Source organism: Antennarius striatus, chromosome 4, assembly GCF_040054535.1.
Source record: "Antennarius striatus isolate MH-2024 chromosome 4, ASM4005453v1, whole genome shotgun sequence".
Classification (NCBI taxonomy): Eukaryota; Metazoa; Chordata; class Actinopteri; order Lophiiformes; family Antennariidae; genus Antennarius; species Antennarius striatus.
In genome coordinates this window covers 25,738,129-25,756,247 of record NC_090779.1, presented here as the reverse complement: position 1 = coordinate 25,756,247, position 18,119 = coordinate 25,738,129, and the positions used below count along the sequence as shown (strand labels likewise).

At 49.8% G+C, this 18,119-nt stretch overlaps 1 protein-coding gene across 8 annotated transcripts; it reads left to right on the top strand.

Moving 5' to 3' along the window:
* Positions 1 to 98: 98 nt before the first annotated feature.
* On the top strand, positions 99 to 17,805 carry LOC137594278 (suppressor of tumorigenicity 7 protein homolog). Of its 8 annotated transcripts, XR_011035222.1 has the most exons (17): positions 99 to 367; positions 4,473 to 4,680; positions 10,243 to 10,325; positions 12,466 to 12,625; positions 13,373 to 13,427; positions 13,517 to 13,632; positions 13,722 to 13,797; positions 13,872 to 14,002; positions 14,079 to 14,176; positions 14,280 to 14,394; positions 14,895 to 14,967; positions 15,165 to 15,267; positions 15,711 to 15,861; positions 15,945 to 16,037; positions 16,383 to 16,525; positions 16,767 to 17,031; positions 17,176 to 17,805. XR_011035222.1 is itself a non-coding variant. In XM_068313658.1 (16 exons), exons 2-16 carry the CDS (start codon positions 4,554 to 4,556, stop codon positions 16,860 to 16,862), a joined length of 1,617 nt encoding a protein of 538 aa, XP_068169759.1. In that variant the 5' UTR covers positions 99 to 367; positions 4,473 to 4,553; the 3' UTR covers positions 16,863 to 17,166. The 8 variants fall into 8 exon arrangements, 7 of the variants coding, with proteins under 7 accessions (XP_068169759.1, XP_068169758.1, XP_068169764.1 ...); XM_068313658.1 differs by lacking the exon at positions 17,176 to 17,805 and having other exon boundaries at positions 16,386 to 16,525; positions 16,767 to 17,166; XM_068313657.1 differs by lacking the exon at positions 17,176 to 17,805 and having other exon boundaries at positions 16,767 to 17,166.
* Positions 17,806 to 18,119: the final 314 nt, after the last annotated feature.

The window sequence follows — 18,119 nt, the reverse complement described above, 5'->3', positions numbered from 1 at the left end:
CTGCGCATGCGCGCTAGTGTTGATGTTAGTGACGTCATTCGATCATATTTACGTGTTTTTTGTTGTTTTGACTCTTCCGTCTTCCCGTCGCTTCGAATGACGTCACTCGGTCCGGTCCGTTCTGAATGGACGCCGGGCTAACCGGGACAGGTAACCGGGACAGCGCCCTCTGGCGGCGGCAGCTAGTCGTCCCGGTTAGCCCGCCGGTGGCTAACTAGCTTAGCTAACTAGCTTAGCTCTTAGCGCCTCCAGCGCGGCTCGCGACACGTCGTCACTCCGCCGCCGCCGCGCAGACACGCAGGACGGGCTGCTGGGGAGGGAATGCCCGCTGCGACCCGAACCGGCCCCCACACACACACACACCGAGGTGAGCACACACACACACACACACACTCACACACACACACACACTCACACACTCACACACACACACACACACACCCGGTCACCGAATCCACTCGGTCTCCACTCTCAAGAAGTTTGTGTTAGCCGTTAGCCGTTAGCTAGCAGCGCGAGCGTCACCGGTTTAAACGGAGCGCCTCGTGCTCCGGTGCCGGTGCCGGTACCGGGCCGGGCCCCGGTCCCTTCAGCCACCCACCGGGGAGCAGACTGGTGTGGGTCCGGGTTCTGACCCCACACCCTACCGGGTCCTACCCGGTCCGGTGGACCCCCGGTTGCGCACCGGCTGCCCGGTGTTCCTCTGCTCACGTCAGCCGGTGATGAGCCTCCAACCGGAGACGCGTGGCTTCACCGGGGGGCTCAGGCTGGTGGTGGGGGGTTCGGGTCTGTTGAAGCGCGTGGACCGGAACCGGAACCGTGTGTTCCGGTCCCGTGGGTCCAGGCTCGCGCTGACCACGTCCCGAACATACGTCATCAATAATGACCTCGATCTCATTTTCACATGTACAGAGTTGTTTCCATAGCAACCTCCTGTTGATGGGTTCATCGATGTGTAACAGAACTTCTGAAACCATCAATCGATCTATTGATCAATCAGTCGATCGGCTCTGAGCCAAGTGGCCAAAAGTGTTGGGTCACATGAGGTCAGGAGGTCGGCGTGGAGACTACGGCCCGGTCTGTGGTACCGAATCGCCCCGAACCCGACCCCTGAAGCAGAACTGTCAGGCCCGGGTCAAGCTGGGGTCAACACACACACACACACACACACACACACACACACACACACACACACACACACACAGATCCGGATCAGACCAGTCCTGGACCTTTATTTAGCACCCATGTCCCCGGCGGGTAATGCGATCTCAGCCTGAAATGTGTCCCTACTTCTGATGGGGCCGATTGCCCCGCCCACAACAGGAAGTCTTCATCACGTATGAGACGTCAGTCGTTCAGGTGGTTGTTGGTTCAAACCGGCGTTCAGGTGGTTGTTGGTTCCAGCCCCCCCCCATCCCTCGCGGTGGCGTCCTGCTTTGCATACGGAGACAGTTTGATGGATGGGGACACATTTGGATCTATGCAAACGGGCTCACCTGGAGCGTCAGGTGTGTGCCGAGTCAACGTCAGCTGGTACAAAGGGCGTCAGTTTGATGCCCCCCACCTCAGCCTTCACCCTGGTCCTCGTCCTCATCCCCCCTCCTGCTGGAGGCCACGCTCCTCTCAGGCTTATGTTCAGTTTCTTAGCAACTAGAAGGAGATGCTTTTTTGGGCTGGTGCTTTGTGATGGGGGGGCATTGTTCAAAAACACCCCCCCCCACCTGGAGCTTTAACAGCTGTGATTGGTTTGTACCGTCTGGAAGAGAACATGGCTTAAGTTCAGAGACCGTGCATCTGACATACGTGAGCGGTCAACACGTCAAGAACACGCCTGTTAGTGAGTCCGTTAGTGACCTCCTCCAGGTGGCGCTCCAGACTGAGGCGTGTGTCAGAAATGAAATGATTCCAGCGTAGCGTAGCATAGCGTAGCGTAGCGTAGCGTAGCTCGCTAGGGGACCAGGGCAGGAAGCTCTTGTTACCCCAGACGGGGACCTGGGTCCTCATTACCTGTAGCTCGTGTCGGGACAGGTCGCTCGGATGTTGTGGCCTCATTAGAATAATCTGAAGCGTGCTGATTGGCTCCCTGATGGCCAGGTGTGTGTGTGTGTGTGTGTGTGTGTGTGTGTCACCTCCCCTCTCCTTTGATTCTCCTCCTCCACTCCTCCTCTTCTTGCCCTTCTTTACCTCCTTCCCCTCTTCTCATTCTCCCCCCTCCCTCCATCTGGCAGCAGCCCCCCCCCCCCTCCAGTCGTGACATCACTCTGTTTGCGTAGCTATTGTCTTCCAGCGGCGGCGGCTCTTCACCAGCTTCAGTCCTCCATTCAGCCCCCTCCCTCTGCCCCCTCCCCGGGAAAGCCTCTCTCTCTCTCTGCCCCCCCCTCCATCAGTGAAGCCTACAGAGGAATGAGGAGTCGGAGCGACGGAGGGGAGGAGGAGAAGCGGGATCTCGCCGGCTGGAGGAGGGATGCTCTAGCTAGCGCCTGGCGACCACAGCTAGCCTGTTTTTAGTTATCGATCGATTGATCGGTCCGATCCTCCAGGAGGCCTCTTGTTTTTTTGTTTTTTTCGCGGCTGGACCGTGTGTGTGTGTGTGTGTGTGTGTGTGTGTGTGTGTGTGTGTGTGTGTGTGTGTGTGTGTGTGTGTGTGTGTGGAGGGGGCTTTAAAGCAGCGGGGCTAGCGGCGCGGGGCATCTGGCCGTCTGGCTGGCTACATTGTATAGCGTTGATGACCCCCGCTGTGTAGCCGCCTGCTCACCAACCCCCCTCTCCCCCCCCCTTCCTCTCCTCTCCTTCCTCCTCCTCCTCCTCTCCATCACAGCTCCCGGCCAAGCCATGTTCGGCACCGAGTCCTCATGTAAGTACCAGCATCCTCCTCCCCAGCCGCTCCTCCATGTTGGTGTGTGTGTTCTACTGGGGGGGCCGGGTCTCCTCTCCTCCTCCATCATCTCTCCATCCGAACGTCTCATCTTCCTGTTTTGCCTCCGGTGGCAGCCTGCATGGGGGGAGATCTGGGAGCTACCAATTTATTAGCATTAGCACCTCTGCTAGCTCGTCACGCCGAGCAGACTGGCTTTGCTGTATATGTGTGTGTGTGTGTGTGTGTGTGTGTGTTCATGCCGTCGCCTCATCGCTGTGTGTGTGAGGCGTTCACTGGAGGTGATTCCAGAAGCCTCGCTTGTGCTTCCAGGTCTGAAGGCGTGAGCGTAGTGCCAAGCAGAGCTAGCACGCTTCCAAGGCTAATGTAGCATGTAGCATATAGCATGTGTGTGTCCCCTCTCACCTGTGTGGTGTGTGATGTACCTGATGAGGGGTCAGCTGGACTGAAGGCTAACAGACGGTCTGGTCTGGGGTCACGTCCCAATTCGTGCTGGAGCCTGAGGTCACCAGGGGGTCAGCTTCTGTGGGTCTGATGTTTAATTTGGTGATGGCAGTAAATAAACACACACACACACACACACACACACACACACACACACACACACACACACACACACACACACACACACACACACAGTGTTGACTCAGTGCTGAACGTTTCTGCCTGACAGAAATCATCTTGTGTTTGTGTTGGGCAGCTCTGTAGTCACACAGGTGCGTTTGTTTTCATCACCTTCATAAAACTGAAGTGGACGCGTCCCATTCTGAGCCGATGGGGGGGGGGGGGTCAGCTTAACTGTCACAGCTGACGTGAGCCAATCGGCTCCTGAGAAACAAGTTCGTGCAGAATCTAATCATCTGATGAACAAGTCTGAACATGTGTTATCCAGCACTCCTTGGTAACACTTCCTGCTAACGCTCTCTGCTCTTAGCAACTAGCGCTAGCTAATGCTAGCTATTCTCTGAGCCCCATGATGAGCCGTTAGCTGATGAGCTAACTGTTTGTTAGCGGGTTGTTAATGGAAGAGAACTCTGAACCAACACTTCCTGTTCAGGTTCAGGTCGTGACCTCACCTGGTCAGATTGGAGGGAGGAGCCTCTTCTGTAGGCTACTTCCTGTAGATCTCCATGGAAACAGCTCGTGTCCATGTTCATCTCCAACATGAGGACATGGTGGGTTGGAGACAGTTTGGTTTGCAAACATAATTTCGTCTTGAACTACCATCGCTTCTCTATGTTAGATGTTACCATAGTAACCATAGTTATCATAGTAACCATAGTTATCATAGTAACCATAGTTACTGGTAGTCACCTGTCGCCCAGCGGTTACAGGTTCTGTCTTCATGACAGTTTCCGCCGTGCTGACGCCATCGGCGTGACGTCGGGGGGGAAACGATGACAGGAATGTTTCTGGGCGACAAGCGGGGGCCACCTGTCCTCTTTGGGGGGCGTGACTCACCTGACGGGGGTGTCAGGTCCAGGTGGGGGCTGGATGGGGACCAGAAAGGATCCTGATACCTCCTTAAAGTGGTGAAACACAATCTGAATTCTAATCTGTTAATCTATAATCCTGCAAACGGTCCTCGTCTCCCTGCCAGGTAGGACTGACGTCATCTGAGGACACCCCCCCCCCCATCCTGGACCACTTGGGATCATCTTCATCTTCACACACTGAGCTCATGTCTAGGGGTTTGACCTCTGACCTGCGTCTGTCCTCTGGCCCGGTTCTGATCAGGATGCTGGACCGTAAGTCTGCACCCAGTCACCTGAAAGGGTTAATGAGGAGGCGTCTAAACGTCCACACCTGTGAGTTCAGCTTTCCTCAGCCCGTCCAATCAGAGGGTGTCTGGGAGGTATTGATTATCTGATCTGATTATCGTCTGTTTATTGATGCGAACTGAAATTTGTAGAAATTCAGGAAGAACAAAATCCTTCATCTGAAATATTTGATGCTCTTATTTTGAAGATGAAACCTGAACGCGTAGTTTCCTACGCCACGCCCTGACGTCATGTTAGCTCAAACCGTGTAGCCTTTAGCGCTAGCTGTAAACGTCACAGGTCGTCTCAAACAAAATAATAAATTTAAAGCCCCTCGTGTTGAAGCCATTGATTAAATCCGGTTCCTCTTCATCATCATCATCATCATCATCATCATCATCATCATCATCATCATTTTAAACCAGGGGGGGTCAAACTCATTTTCGCTGAGGCCACATCAGCATAACTGCTGTCCTCAAAGGGCCAGATGTAACTAATAAATGTAACTAAATGTAACTCAGTGTAATGTAACTAAATGTAACTACTCCTTAATGTAACTAATAAATGTAACTAAATGTAACTCAGTGTAATGTAACTAAATGTAACTACTCCTTAATGTAACTAATAAATGTAACTAAATGTAACTCAGTGTAATGTAACTAAATGTAACTACTCCTTAATGTAACTAATAAATGTAACTAAATGTAACTCAGTGTAATGTAACTAAATGTAACTACTCCTTAATGTAACTAATAAATGTAACTAAATGTAACTCAGTGTAATGTAACTAAATGTAACTACTCCTTAATGTAACTAATAAATGTAACTAAATGTAACTCAGTGTAATGTAACTAAATGTAACTACTCCTTAATGTAACTAATAAATGTAACTAAATGTAACTCAGTGTAATGTAACTAAATGTAACTACTCCTTAATGTAACTAATAAATGTAACTAAATGTAACTCAGTGTAATGTAACTAAATGTAACTACTCCTTAATGTAACTAATAAATGTAACTAAATGTAACTCAGTGTAATGTAACTAAATGTAACTACTCCTTAATGTTAAATAACTGAATTTATTAACTTTGTTCACAACGTTTCTGTCAGAGTTTAAATGGGCTGAATTACTGCATTGTGGGAAATGAAGTCTACTATTTTTATGTATTTTTAGACACTCTGACCTTTTATGCTTTCACTGGCCACATAAAATGATGAGGCCCCCACATTTGGCCCCCAAGCCTTGAGTTTTACACATATCTTAAATGATCAAATTGTGATGCTCTCCAGGAGTCTGAATGTTCCCAGGTTAATTCCTGACCCTGAACGCCACACAGACCTGATGCCGGGTCGCGCCGGTCCGTCAGCTGATAAGAGCGCTCTGAGAAATGGAATTAGCCGGTGGAATCCCGTCGGATGGCTCGGGGGCCGTGCTCGGACCGGTCGGATACTGTGATGTCGTTTGATAAGCGCGGTGCTAAGCGGCTAACGGCCTGAGCGTCTCCGTTGTGAGGAGCAGCAGGAGGTGCTGATGGAAATAGTCGTGCGTCGGGGGCCAAACGGCTCTCCGGCGACAACTCGTTGTCTTCGTTGCTATGGAAACGCCTGCAAGAATGGCGAAACGGCAGAGCGATGAGGTTTCTGTGGCAACTGCTGACTTGGGCTATTTCTGTCCGTGGAGCTAGAGGTGGAGGAGGAACCGGCTGGAGGACCTTCAGGAGACGTTCCATCTGCTGGAGACACACGTCTGTCTCCACAGGGGTCAGTACGGGGTTAAACCTGCCACAGGAGCTCCACCCTCCAGGTGGTCCAGGTGTAGCAGCTAGTTTTCATCTGTTTGACGTCTCTGTCAGAGTTCAAATGGACTGAATTACTGCATTGTGGGAAATGTAGTTTTGGTCAAAGAACACTTTTGACCCGTTTATTTTTAGACACTGTGACCTTTTATTCTCTGGGGGGCCACATAAAATGATGTGGAGGGCCACATTTGGCCCCCAGGCCTTGAGTTTGACACCCCTGATGTATCATCTGTGCTAACAGCGCTAGCCTAACCCTGCTAGCCCTCCATCCTGCCTGTGTCGTGTCTGCTGAAGGAAGACAAAGGAGTCATGTGACCTGAAGGTCGCTCAGTCTAATAAATGGATGCCCCCCCCCTCAAATGCTGCTCAGGGGTTCTAGAGCCGGACCCCCCAGGTTCTCCATCAGGCCGGTCAGAGGTCATGTGACACACTGGTGACACTGGGAGGTGTGGGATCACCGGTGGAGGGCTGGTGATGCTCGCTGTGAATCTGCCTCCATCCTGCTGGGGGGTTGTGTGAGGGTTGCCATGGTTACCTCTGGAGGAGGAGACGGAGCAGCACCTGCTTCTCCCCCCTTTCATTAAAACCCATGCTATTGATTGGCTGCACTGGTCCCCCCCACCTTGCAGTTATTCTGCTGGGTTACTAACTGATAGACGAGGGAGGCGTCAGCGTGATGTCACTCAGGCAGCAGCCAATCAGGGAGGAGGAGCCAGCCCGGGGGCCTCCGGTGGTGATGGAGGCTGCTAGCTGCTGCTCAGCCTCATGCCTGGTGCTGCTGGGGGGGTCGTCTGAGGGAGGGGGTGCTGCTGGCGGCACGATGGAGGGTAGGTCATGTGACCCGCGGTGCAGACAGGAACACGCTAGCTGTGTTCTGAGGCGTGTGCTGCGTGTGTTGGGCTACATTTAGCATCATGTGTGTGTTTGAAGAGCTTCCTGTTCCAGATCAAACAGATTGTCGTCGCTCTCTACCTGCAATCTGATTGGAGGAAAGAGTCAAATGTTGTTACAGAAAGCCATTGATCTTTGGGCCAATCAGCTCTGCTCTAGTCGTGTTGACGTAAAAGGAAATAAAGCTGAAGCTCCACAAAACAGTCTGATTGGTTTAAAAAGCGTTTGTAGATAACCAATCAGGAGAGCTGTTACATAAACCAAACCAATCAGGATCCTGATTGATCCACCAGCGACAAATATTTTTCTGGGTGTGTGATGATGTCATCATTCAGTTCGTGCTGCTGGATATGATGCAGGTAAAGAGTCTGACATCAGATCACACCTGGTGGGATCACACCTGATGGGATCTCACCTGGTGGGATCACACCTGATGGGATCACACCTGGCTGATCACACCTGGCTGATCACACCTGGCTGGCAGGATCACGCCTGGTGGGATCTCACCTGGTGGGATCACACCTGGGCTAGTGCCCGTGGTCATGTGATCACAGGTTATTTGACCGGAGGTTTGAACTCGCTGATCTCAGGAACCCCACTGGAGGGGTAGTTAATAAAAACCACCCGCTGATTCTGCCCCTGATCACCTGATCCCGCCCCTAGCAGCCACAGGTGCCCCCGCCCCAGAGGGCCCGCCCCCAGAGGGCCCTGCTGTCTCCTCATGGCGTACGGTTCTGGCTGGACAACACGGGCCGGTGTTTTCAGGAAAACAGCCGTGTGCTCTCAGCGGCGCAGCCCGGTGGCAGCTGGGGGCCGTGCGGGCGGGGGCCGGCCTTAAAGGAGCCTTTCTTCAGGAGGAGAACCGCCACTCCAGGAGGCGGAGCCTCCATGAGGGGGCACTTTGTTCCGCTCTTTACCCTCCGTGTGATCCAGGGAACGGACCCAACAACCCCCACACACACACACACACACTACCCTTTACTGGTGTACATACCAGAACCTGACCCGGTATGACTGAGACCTGGTTCTGACCTGGTTCTAAACTGAGACCCGGTTCTGGATTAAAACCCGGTTCTGATCCAGTTCTGGTTTGAGACCCAGTTCTGACCCAGTTCTGGACTGAAATCTGGTTCTGACCCAGTGCTGGACTGAGACCTGGTTCTGACACGGTTCTTGACTAAGACCAGGCTCTGGACTGAGACCTGGTTCTGACACGGTTCTTGACTAAGACCAGGTTCTGGACTGAGACCTGGTTCTAGTTTGATACCCAGTTTTGACACAGTTCTGGACTGAGACTTGGTTCTGGATTGAGACCTGGTTCTGATCCCAGTTCTGTTGGGTCTAACTGATATCCCAGGATCCTCCTGCTGCTCGCTGTAGAACCAGAACCGGTTCCAGTGGGTTTAACTGGTTCTGTCTGCGGTGCAACGCTTCAGCTCCATAGATACTCTGATCATCAGGGATCAATAATTACAATAAGGAATATATTCTGGGTGCAGAAATAGTTTTATTGATGAACCTTATTGATGACGGTGCTGTTGACCTCATTGATGACCTCATTGATGAATGTTATGATGACCTAATTGATGAACCTTTTTGGTGAACCTTATTGATGAACCTCACTGTGGAGGAAAGTGTCAGGTGTGATGTGTGATAGAAGAGTTTCAGCTAAAATGAAGGGAAAGGTGTACAAAACTGTGGTGAGACCAGCGATGTTGTTTGGTCTAGAGACAGTGTCACTGAGGAAAAGACAGGAGACAGAGCTGGAGGTAGCAGAGATGAAGATGCTGAGGTTCTCTCTGGGAGTGACCAGGATGGATAGGATCAGGAATGAGTACATCAGAGGGACAGCACATGTTAGAGGTTCTGGAGATAAAGTCAGAGAGGCCAGACTGAGATGGTTTGGACATGTCCAGAGGAGAGATAGTGAATATATTGGTAGAAGGATGCTGAGTTCTGAACTGCCAGGCAGGAGGCCTAGAGGAAGACCAAAGAGGAGGTTTATGGATGTAGTGAAAGAGGACATGAAGGTAGTTGGTGTGAGAGAAGAGGATGAGAAGACAGGGTTAGATGGAGGACACTGATTGGCTGTGGAGACCCTGAAGGGAAAAGCTGAAAGAAGAAGAAGATTGATGAACCTTGTTGATTGACCTTATTGATGGACCTTCTTGATTACCTGATTGACTACCTTACTGATCACCTTATTGATTACTTTCCGTCTTCTGATCAGTCCGTTGGTCTGGATGCTCCTCCTTCAGGCCGTCTGGTTCTTTCTGCAGTGGTTCTGGTGACAATGGGTTCTGTTCTGGGTGTAGTTGGTACCTGACCCACGTCAGTCTGAGGCTCTCTGGATTGTTGCTGTAGGTTCACGTCCCACCAGAGCTCTGGAGGACCAGGCGTTTAGCGCCGTGCCGTTAGCGTTGTAGTGTCACACGTGTGTGTGGCAGACGTGAGGTGGTTCCACATGGATGTGGATGTACCAGTGACCCGTCTGTGCTGATGGTGGTTGTGTGTTCTAACCGTGTGTTGTGTTCTAACCGTGTGTTGTGTTCTAACCGTGTGTTGTGTTCTAACCGTGTGTTGTGTTCTAACCCCGTGTGTTGTGTTCTAACCCCGTGTTGTGTTCTAACCCCATGTTGTGTGTTCTAACCGTGTGTTGTGTTCTAACCCCGTGTGTTGTGTTCTAACCCCGTGTTGTGTGTTCTAACCCCATGTTGTGTGTTCTAACCGTGTGTTGTGTTCTAACCCCGTGTTGTGTTCTAACCCCGTGTTGTGTTCTAACCCCATATTGTGTGTTCTAACCGTGTGTTGTGTTTTAACCCCGTGTTGTGTGTTCTAACCCCGTGTTGTGTGTTCTAACCCCGTGTTGTGTGTTCTAACCCCGTGTTGTGTTCTAACCCTCCTCTTCTGTCTTCACAGTGAGCATGTTTCTGAATACGTTGACGCCCAAGTTCTACGTGGCTCTGACGGGAACCTCGTCCCTCATTTCAGGACTCATCTTGGTAAGAACCATCTCACCCTCCCACTCGCCCCGGGTCACCACCCGGTGGGGGGCGCTGGTCACGGGGTGTTGGGCTCAGAGGTCACACTGAGCGAACGGGAGACCCGTCTACAGAAGGCTGTGTGTACTGCTAGCTTTGTGGCTGCGTAGCATTCAGGATCAGAGGTTAGGGTAACAGGTTAGGGGTAGATGTTGGGGTTACAGGTTAGGGGTAGATGTTAGGGGTACAGGTTAGGGGTAGATATTAGGGTTACGGGTTAGGGGTAGATGTTAGGGTTGCTGGTTAGGGGCTGCTTTCTGCCCCCACCTCCACCTCCAGTGAGGTTCAGATTCCCAGTGATGATGGTGATGTAGAGGAACTATTGAATGTTTTAAAGTTAACGATTCCCTTTTGTTTTTATTGGTTTAATCATAAACTGTAAGGTGGTTGTTCAGGATGGAGCAGGTGGAGGACAGAAGACCTTTTGTTGGTGTAGATTCACTGAATGTTCTTCTAGAGGAGATTCTGGTGGAATCTGTGGAGAATCTGTGTGTCTCTTGTTCTCCCGGTGTCTGATTTGAAAATATTTGAATAGGTTGTTATTTGGAAGGTTGAATTTTCTAGCAAGCTCTTGAAAGGTGATAAAATTACCTTCTGTGTACAAATCTTTGTCTTTGTACCTTTATTAACCCATTGTTTTAAAGTTCTGCCTCCCATCTGGTGAGGGACGTGTGACGGGGTAGTGAAGTATTACACCTGTGGTTGTGTGAGCTTCACACCACTGAAATAACTTAAATTATGATTGCTGAAAGCTTTTTTACATGCCACAGAGGGAAGAACCTGTAAGGGGACATTCTTCATTAAATGTTGTTCCATGTGTTCCAGTGTCCGTACCATCTAACCAGCACCACATTGAACGAAACTGAGCTGCTCTATAATCAGTTCTTAACTGAGGAAGATTTATGGGAAGTACAAAGCTGAAAATCTATTTCTCTGTATTTTACTTTTCCATTAAAAAGCTAGTTATAGCTTTGTTTATTTCTTTAAAGAAACTGTTAGGAATTGTAATTCAAACACAATGAAATAGATATAAAAACTGGGAGAATAGTCATTTTAATTGTGTTTACTCTTCCAATCAGTGATAAGGCAGTTCTCACCATTTCTGTAGGTCCAACTTGGTCTAATAACTCGATGTGGTTTTCTGCAAAAATCTGCTTGTAGATATTCGTATTTCTACACCTATTTAAATCCACTTGGGCACCACAGTAAAGGTTTTGTTAGGTTTCTAATATTATTGTCCTGTATACTGAAGGACACAGCCTCGCTTTTTGATTTAACTTGCGTCTGGATGCAGGTCTGTATTGATGGAAGCATTGCATAAGAGAAGGAAATGAGCTTCATGGGTTTGAGAAACCAAGAGGTCATCAGATATAGATATTTGGTGTTCATGTGGACCGAAGCTGATCTGTTAACCGTTAATTTAGATGTTGGAGCGAATGGCGATAGCCAGTGGTTCTATGGCTATAGAGAACAATATGGCGGCATTAGGGCAGCCTTTGCAGACTCCTCTGGATAGTTAAAAAACACTGAACAGGAACCTTTTGGTTAGAACCTGTGCTTCACGACCATTAAAGAAGGTTTCAACTTATTGGATAAGTCTATCTGCAAAATTCATTTCTTTGAGAGTTTGTAAAAGAAAACTAAGTTCAGTTGTAGGGAAAGCCTTCTCCTCACCCAATGATAGTGTTAGCATGGGTCAATTCGATTACATGTAAAGCCTACTTATGATGTCACAACATTAAACCTGTTTGATCAGGATTCATTATTGTGAGTTTTCAGGGCTGAAAATCTCTGGAATAATCCGTTCCAGAAAACCCTCTGCGTCACGACTGTCAGAGTTTTAGGAAGATTTAATTTCCAAATGTTGTTTCGTCTCCCCCCGTCCTCCAGATCGTCCACTTTGTCTTTTAACAGCTGTATCTCCTTTTTCTTTTGTCTGAGTGACACCGATTGTTACGTCCTCATAAGGAGGAGGCGAAGCCTCGTTGTTCTGATGGAGGCGGGGCCTCCTCCCCCTAGTCGTTCTGATGGAGGCGGAGCCTCCTCCTGGTCGTCCTGCGGTGTGAATGATGTCACAGCTGGACATTCTCCTGTCTTCCAGATTTTTGAGTGGTGGTACTTCAGGAAGTACGGGACGTCGTTCATCGAGCAGGTGTCCGTGAGCCACCTGCGCCCCCTGTTGGGCGGCGTGGATAACAGCTCCCCCAGCAACTCCAACACCAGCAATGGGGAAGCGGACTCCAGTCGACAGAGCGTGTCGGGTGAGTTTAATGTTAAATAAATGTGAAATAAAACCAGATCCAGACTGATATTAATGTTAGAATAAAATGTTAAATAAATGTGAAATTAATGTGAAATAAATTCAATTTCAAACTGATATTAATGTGAAATAAAATTTTGAATAAAATCAAATCTAAACTGATGTCAAATAAACGTGAAATAAAACCAGATCCAGACTGACATTAAGGTTAGAGTAAAATGTTACTGTAAATTTCTGATAATATGATATGTTAATGTTACCATATGTGAATATATTTCATATGTTGCATAATTATGTTAATATGTATGTACAGTTTCTTATTTAAGTATTTACAGTATGTATGACCCCCCACCCCTACCCCGTGCCACGATCGCACAAATTTCCCCACTGTGGGACAATAAAGGATTATTATTATTATTATTATTAAATAAATGTTAAATAATTGTGAAATACAATTAAATCTAAACCGATTTAATTGTAAATCACATATTAATATTCACATTAAAATGTGAAATATAATCAAATCCGAACTGATAATGTTAATAAAATGTTAAATAAATGTGAAATCAAATCAAATCCAGGCTGATATTTAATGTTAGAATATTTAACGATTTCTGTTGTTGGCTTTTATATCTTAAATTATCTGAAGGAATGTTTGATGAACAACAACCCATCAGTCCCAGTAAAGATCAGAGTGTGTCGGGTTAATGACATCATACGTGTCACATGACTCGTTCTTCCCCTACAGAATGTAAAGTGTGGAGGAACCCGCTGAACCTGTTCCGTGGAGCTGAATACAACCGGTGAGTGACGCTCCCTTCCCCATTCTGTGCCCCCCCTGCTCCATCGTTCGTCCTGTTGACTGGCCACACCCCTCTCCACCTGTGTGCAGGTACACCTGGGTGACGGGTCGAGAGCCTCTGACCTACTACGACATGAACCTGTCGGCTCAAGACCACCAGACCTTCTTCACCTGCGACTCGGACCACCTCCGTCCAGCTGACGCCAGTAAGCACACACACACACACACACACACACAGTAGTGTGTGTCCTCTCGGGGTCAGAGGTCACACCCAGCTGTGTCTGTTTGCTGGCAGTCATGCAGAAGGCGTGGAGAGAGAGGAACCCTCAGGCTCGCATCTCTGCAGCCCACGAAGCTCTGGAGCTGGAGGAGTGAGTCCCCGCCGCGTCACTTCCTGTCGGGTTCTGAACCCGCGCCCCCAACCCTAACCCTCCTCTTCCTCCAGCTGTGCCACGGCGTACATCCTGCTGGCGGAGGAGGAGGCCACCACCATCATGGAGGCGGAGCGTCTGTTCAAACAGGCGCTGAAGGCGGGAGAGAGCTGCTACCGCCGCAGCCAACAGCTGCAGCATCACGGTAGGACGGCCCCCCACCCTGAACAGGAACCCCTGACCCTGAACTCTGTTACACTCTGTTCCTGCCCCCCCACCAGGAAGAGACACTAATGTCTTGGTGTACATCAAGAGGAGGCTGGCCATGTGCTCCAGGAAGCTGGGGAGGACCAGAGAAGCAGTGAAGATGATGAGAGATGTAGGTAGAACACACACAGACACACACACACACACACACACTGCCCTGCTGTGTGTGTGTGTGGTGTCCGGGCTGGCGTGTAACACACGTGTGTGTTTTCCAGCTAATGAAGGAGTTCCCTCTCCTCAGTATGTTCAACATCCATGAGAACCTGCTGGAGTCGCTGCTGGAGCTGCAGAACTACGCCGACGTCCAGGCCGTGTTGGCCAAGTACGACGGTGAGGACCCACGGGTGTGGCCCGCTACCCTGACCTCTGACCCCTGACCTCTAACTCTAATGTCTGACCCTAACTGCCCTAACTTACTGATCAATTAACCAATCAGTTTACTGATCCATCCATCGGTCCTTTTGCAGGAACTAGTCAGACCCAGTTGCTTACGTAACCTTTGGATACCACTTCCTGTTTATTGTGAGTCGCCTCGGGTTTGTGTACGTGGTGGACAAACTGACCTTCAGGTTCAGTTCAGGTTCAGTTCAGGTTTAGTTCAGGTTCAGTTCAGGTTTAGTTCAGGTTCAGTTCAGGTTCAGTTCAGGTTCAGTTTGTCCACTCACCCTGGTGTCACATGTCCACCGGTGGAACGAGTCGACCCACAATGCATCTGTGTGTTGTGTCCCCTGCCTCTGGGCTCTTTGCTGTAATCCTGTGTAATTCCTGGCTTTTGCTGTATTTACTAAACACCCCCCCTCAACACCCCCCCTCTGCTTTGTCTCCTCCAGATATTAGCTTACCCAAATCTGCAACGATATGCTACACAGCAGCCTTGCTCAAAGCCAGGGCGGTGTCCGACAAGTGAGTATCGGTCACTGATAGCAGTTTGTTTAGCGCTAACAGAGCCATTAATCGGTGATTGTGTTGATCGCTGATCGTATTGAACACTGATCGTATTGAACACTGATTGTATTGATCACTGATCGTACCGATTGCTGATCGTATTGTTCACATCCTGGCGCGCCGTCCGGTGTGTAGTCACTGCTGTTTGTCTGCAGATTCTCTCCGGAGGCGGCGTCTCGGCGAGGGCTCAGCACGGCCGAGATGAACGCCGTGGAGGCCATTCACAGAGCGGTGGAGTTCAACCCCCACGTTCCCAAGGTGAGGAGACCACGCCCACTTAAGCCACGCCCGCTGAGGCCACACAGAGCCCCCCTCCTGCTGGAGGAACTGAGTACTACATCGGGACAGAGTTAGTGTGAGGGTTAACGTTGAGGTGGGCGTAGCCTGACCCACAGCTTTAGTGTTAGCATTAGCATTAGCTTTAGCGCTACCATTAGCAAACCTCACCAGCGCTGCTGTCACACGGACAGGAAGTCACGAGCGGGTGTTTGGTCGTTGATGCGCTGCTGCCCTATTGATTGGTTTGATTGAGTATTGATTGATTCAGTGTGTAATTGTTTTCCAGCTGTGCTGATGTTTTTTCTGCTCCTCCTCCTCTTCCTCCTCCTCCTCCTCTTCCTCTTCCTCCTCCTCTTCCTCTTCCTCCTACTCCTCCTCCTCCTCCTCCTCCTCCTACTCCTCCTCCTCCTCCTCCTCCTCAGTACCTGCTGGAGATGAAGAGTCTGATTCTTCCTCCTGAACACATCCTGAAGCGAGGCGACAGCGAGGCGATCGCCTACGCCTTCTTCCACCTGCAGCACTGGAAAAGGGTGGAGGGGGCGCTCAACCTGCTCCACTGCACCTGGGAGGGCAGTGAGTACGCACACACACACACGCACACACACACACACACACACACACACAGCTGGTGTGACGGTGTGTGTTCTGGTGTCCAGCGTTCAGAATGATCCCGTACCCTCTGGAGAAAGGTCACCTGTTCTACCCCTACCCCATCTGCACAGAGACGGCCGACAGGGAGCTGCTACCCAGTAAGAGACGCTCCGACACACACACATGCACACACACACACACACACACCTCTTTGTGTGTAAATCCACTAATGCTTCACCCGAGTGCGTCTTTATCCGTTTTGCAGTTAGAAAACCCCTTCCTGTCTAGGGTAGGGCACCCTGCAGGGGTGAAAGGTGAGCTGTAGTTACAGGCAGGGGGTCAAAGGTCAGCCAGAATTAAAGGCAAATGAGCGTTTATAAAGATGAAGAATAAAACTTTTAGTAGGGGTGTGTGTGAGGTAAATGTTTGCTTTAAAGTAACGTGTGTGTGTGTGTGTGTGTGTGTGTCCGTCCCTCTGTCCGTGTGTGTGTGTCACGTGGAAGCAGTGTTTCACGAGGTGTCTGTCTACCCGAAGAAGGAGCTGCCCTTCTTCATCCTCTTCACCGCCGGCCTCTGCTCCTTCACCGCCATGCTGGCTCTGCTCACACACCAGTTCCCCGAGCTGATGGGAGTGTTCGCTAAAGCTGTGAGCACACACACACACACACACACACACACACACACACACACACACACACACACACACACACACACACACACACACACACATAAGGTGAACAAACGATGCGTATGTCTCACGTTTTCCCTGGAGGGTTTGGAACCCTTCTACTTCCTGTCCTTCCACTCTACTTCCTGTATCTAGACACACCTGTTTGTGTAACCATGGTAACCTGATGGTCTCATTCTGACTGTTGTCCCGTCTCCAGTTCCTCAGCACGCTGTTCGCTCCTCTGAACTTCATCATGGAGAAGGTGGAGAGCATCCTCCCGTCCAGCCTCTGGCACCAGCTGACCCGCATCTGACCCGGACCAGGACCCAGACCCAGATCGGGATCAGGATGCGGATCAGGACCAGACCTCCATCCGAACACGAACAGCTGGACTCAAACCCAGGACGTTGTGCTGGTTTGACTGACCTTTAGTCCGGACATCGGACCGTATTGGAGCAGAACTGGATCAGAACTCTGACCCGGTGCTGGTTTAGACTTTATTGATTTGTTTTCATTGATTTGCAGCTGTTTGGGTTTTTTTGTTGTTGTTGATCAGTTTCCATCATTTAAACCAGTGAGAAGACAAAACCTCAATAAAGGACTTTTTGTGTATCGCTGCAATCCAGCTTCTTCCCAGCATCTTGATTCACACACCGGAACCGGAAACCGCCGCTGGAACAGGCCACGCCCCCATGCTACCGCCACACACCTGGTGCTCCAGGCTCGGCCTCCAGAAGTCGTCTCTGATCTGAGCCCCGGTTCTGACCCGTCGCCCAGCTCTCTGCACTTGTTGTCATGGTAACACCGTAGGATTCTGGAGCTCCACCCCCTCACCTTTAGACGACAGGTTCACCTCGGGTTCTGCCAGCAATCTGATTGGCTGCAGACGAGCCTTCAGAGTCCAGAGGAAGTTCCAGGACTTCTGAACACTTTGTGGGTCAGAGGTCGTGGAGGGAGCAGACAGGTTTCACAACGGCGTGATGACATCATTCAAATGATGTCATCACGCAAGCAGGAAGTTGAAATCACGCAGTCCCTCGGTTCGACACAGTTCACCTCGGCGTCGCTGATTTCTTTAGTGCCAATCTGCATTCTTTATTTTAACAGTGCACTGTGTTCTGCGTCCTGATTGGCTGTGGACCAGACTCCTCCCTGTCGTGTCCTGTACAGACAGGGAGATGCTAACCATCGCACTAAACGCTGGACTTTTGGACATGCTAACGGAAGATTCAGCGGCTTCAGAGCGACTTTAAAGAATTAATGAATGTTCAGTTTGTTACATGAAGAAGGAAAATATTCAGTTTCAACCAGGATGTAAAAGTAAAAACAATAAAACCATAAGGGTGGAGTCACCTTTAGCATTAGCTTTAGCTTTGTGGATCATTGACTGCAGGAAGAACATTGAGACCAAAATAATATAATAGAGTAATAATAATACTGTTATAATAATAGTAATAATTATCGTTATATAGTATTTTTATTATAATTATACCTATTATAATAGTAATAGTGACTTAACGGGTCTCCACACCCGGAATGTCCACCGGAACTGGGTGTCGGCTGGGCGTCC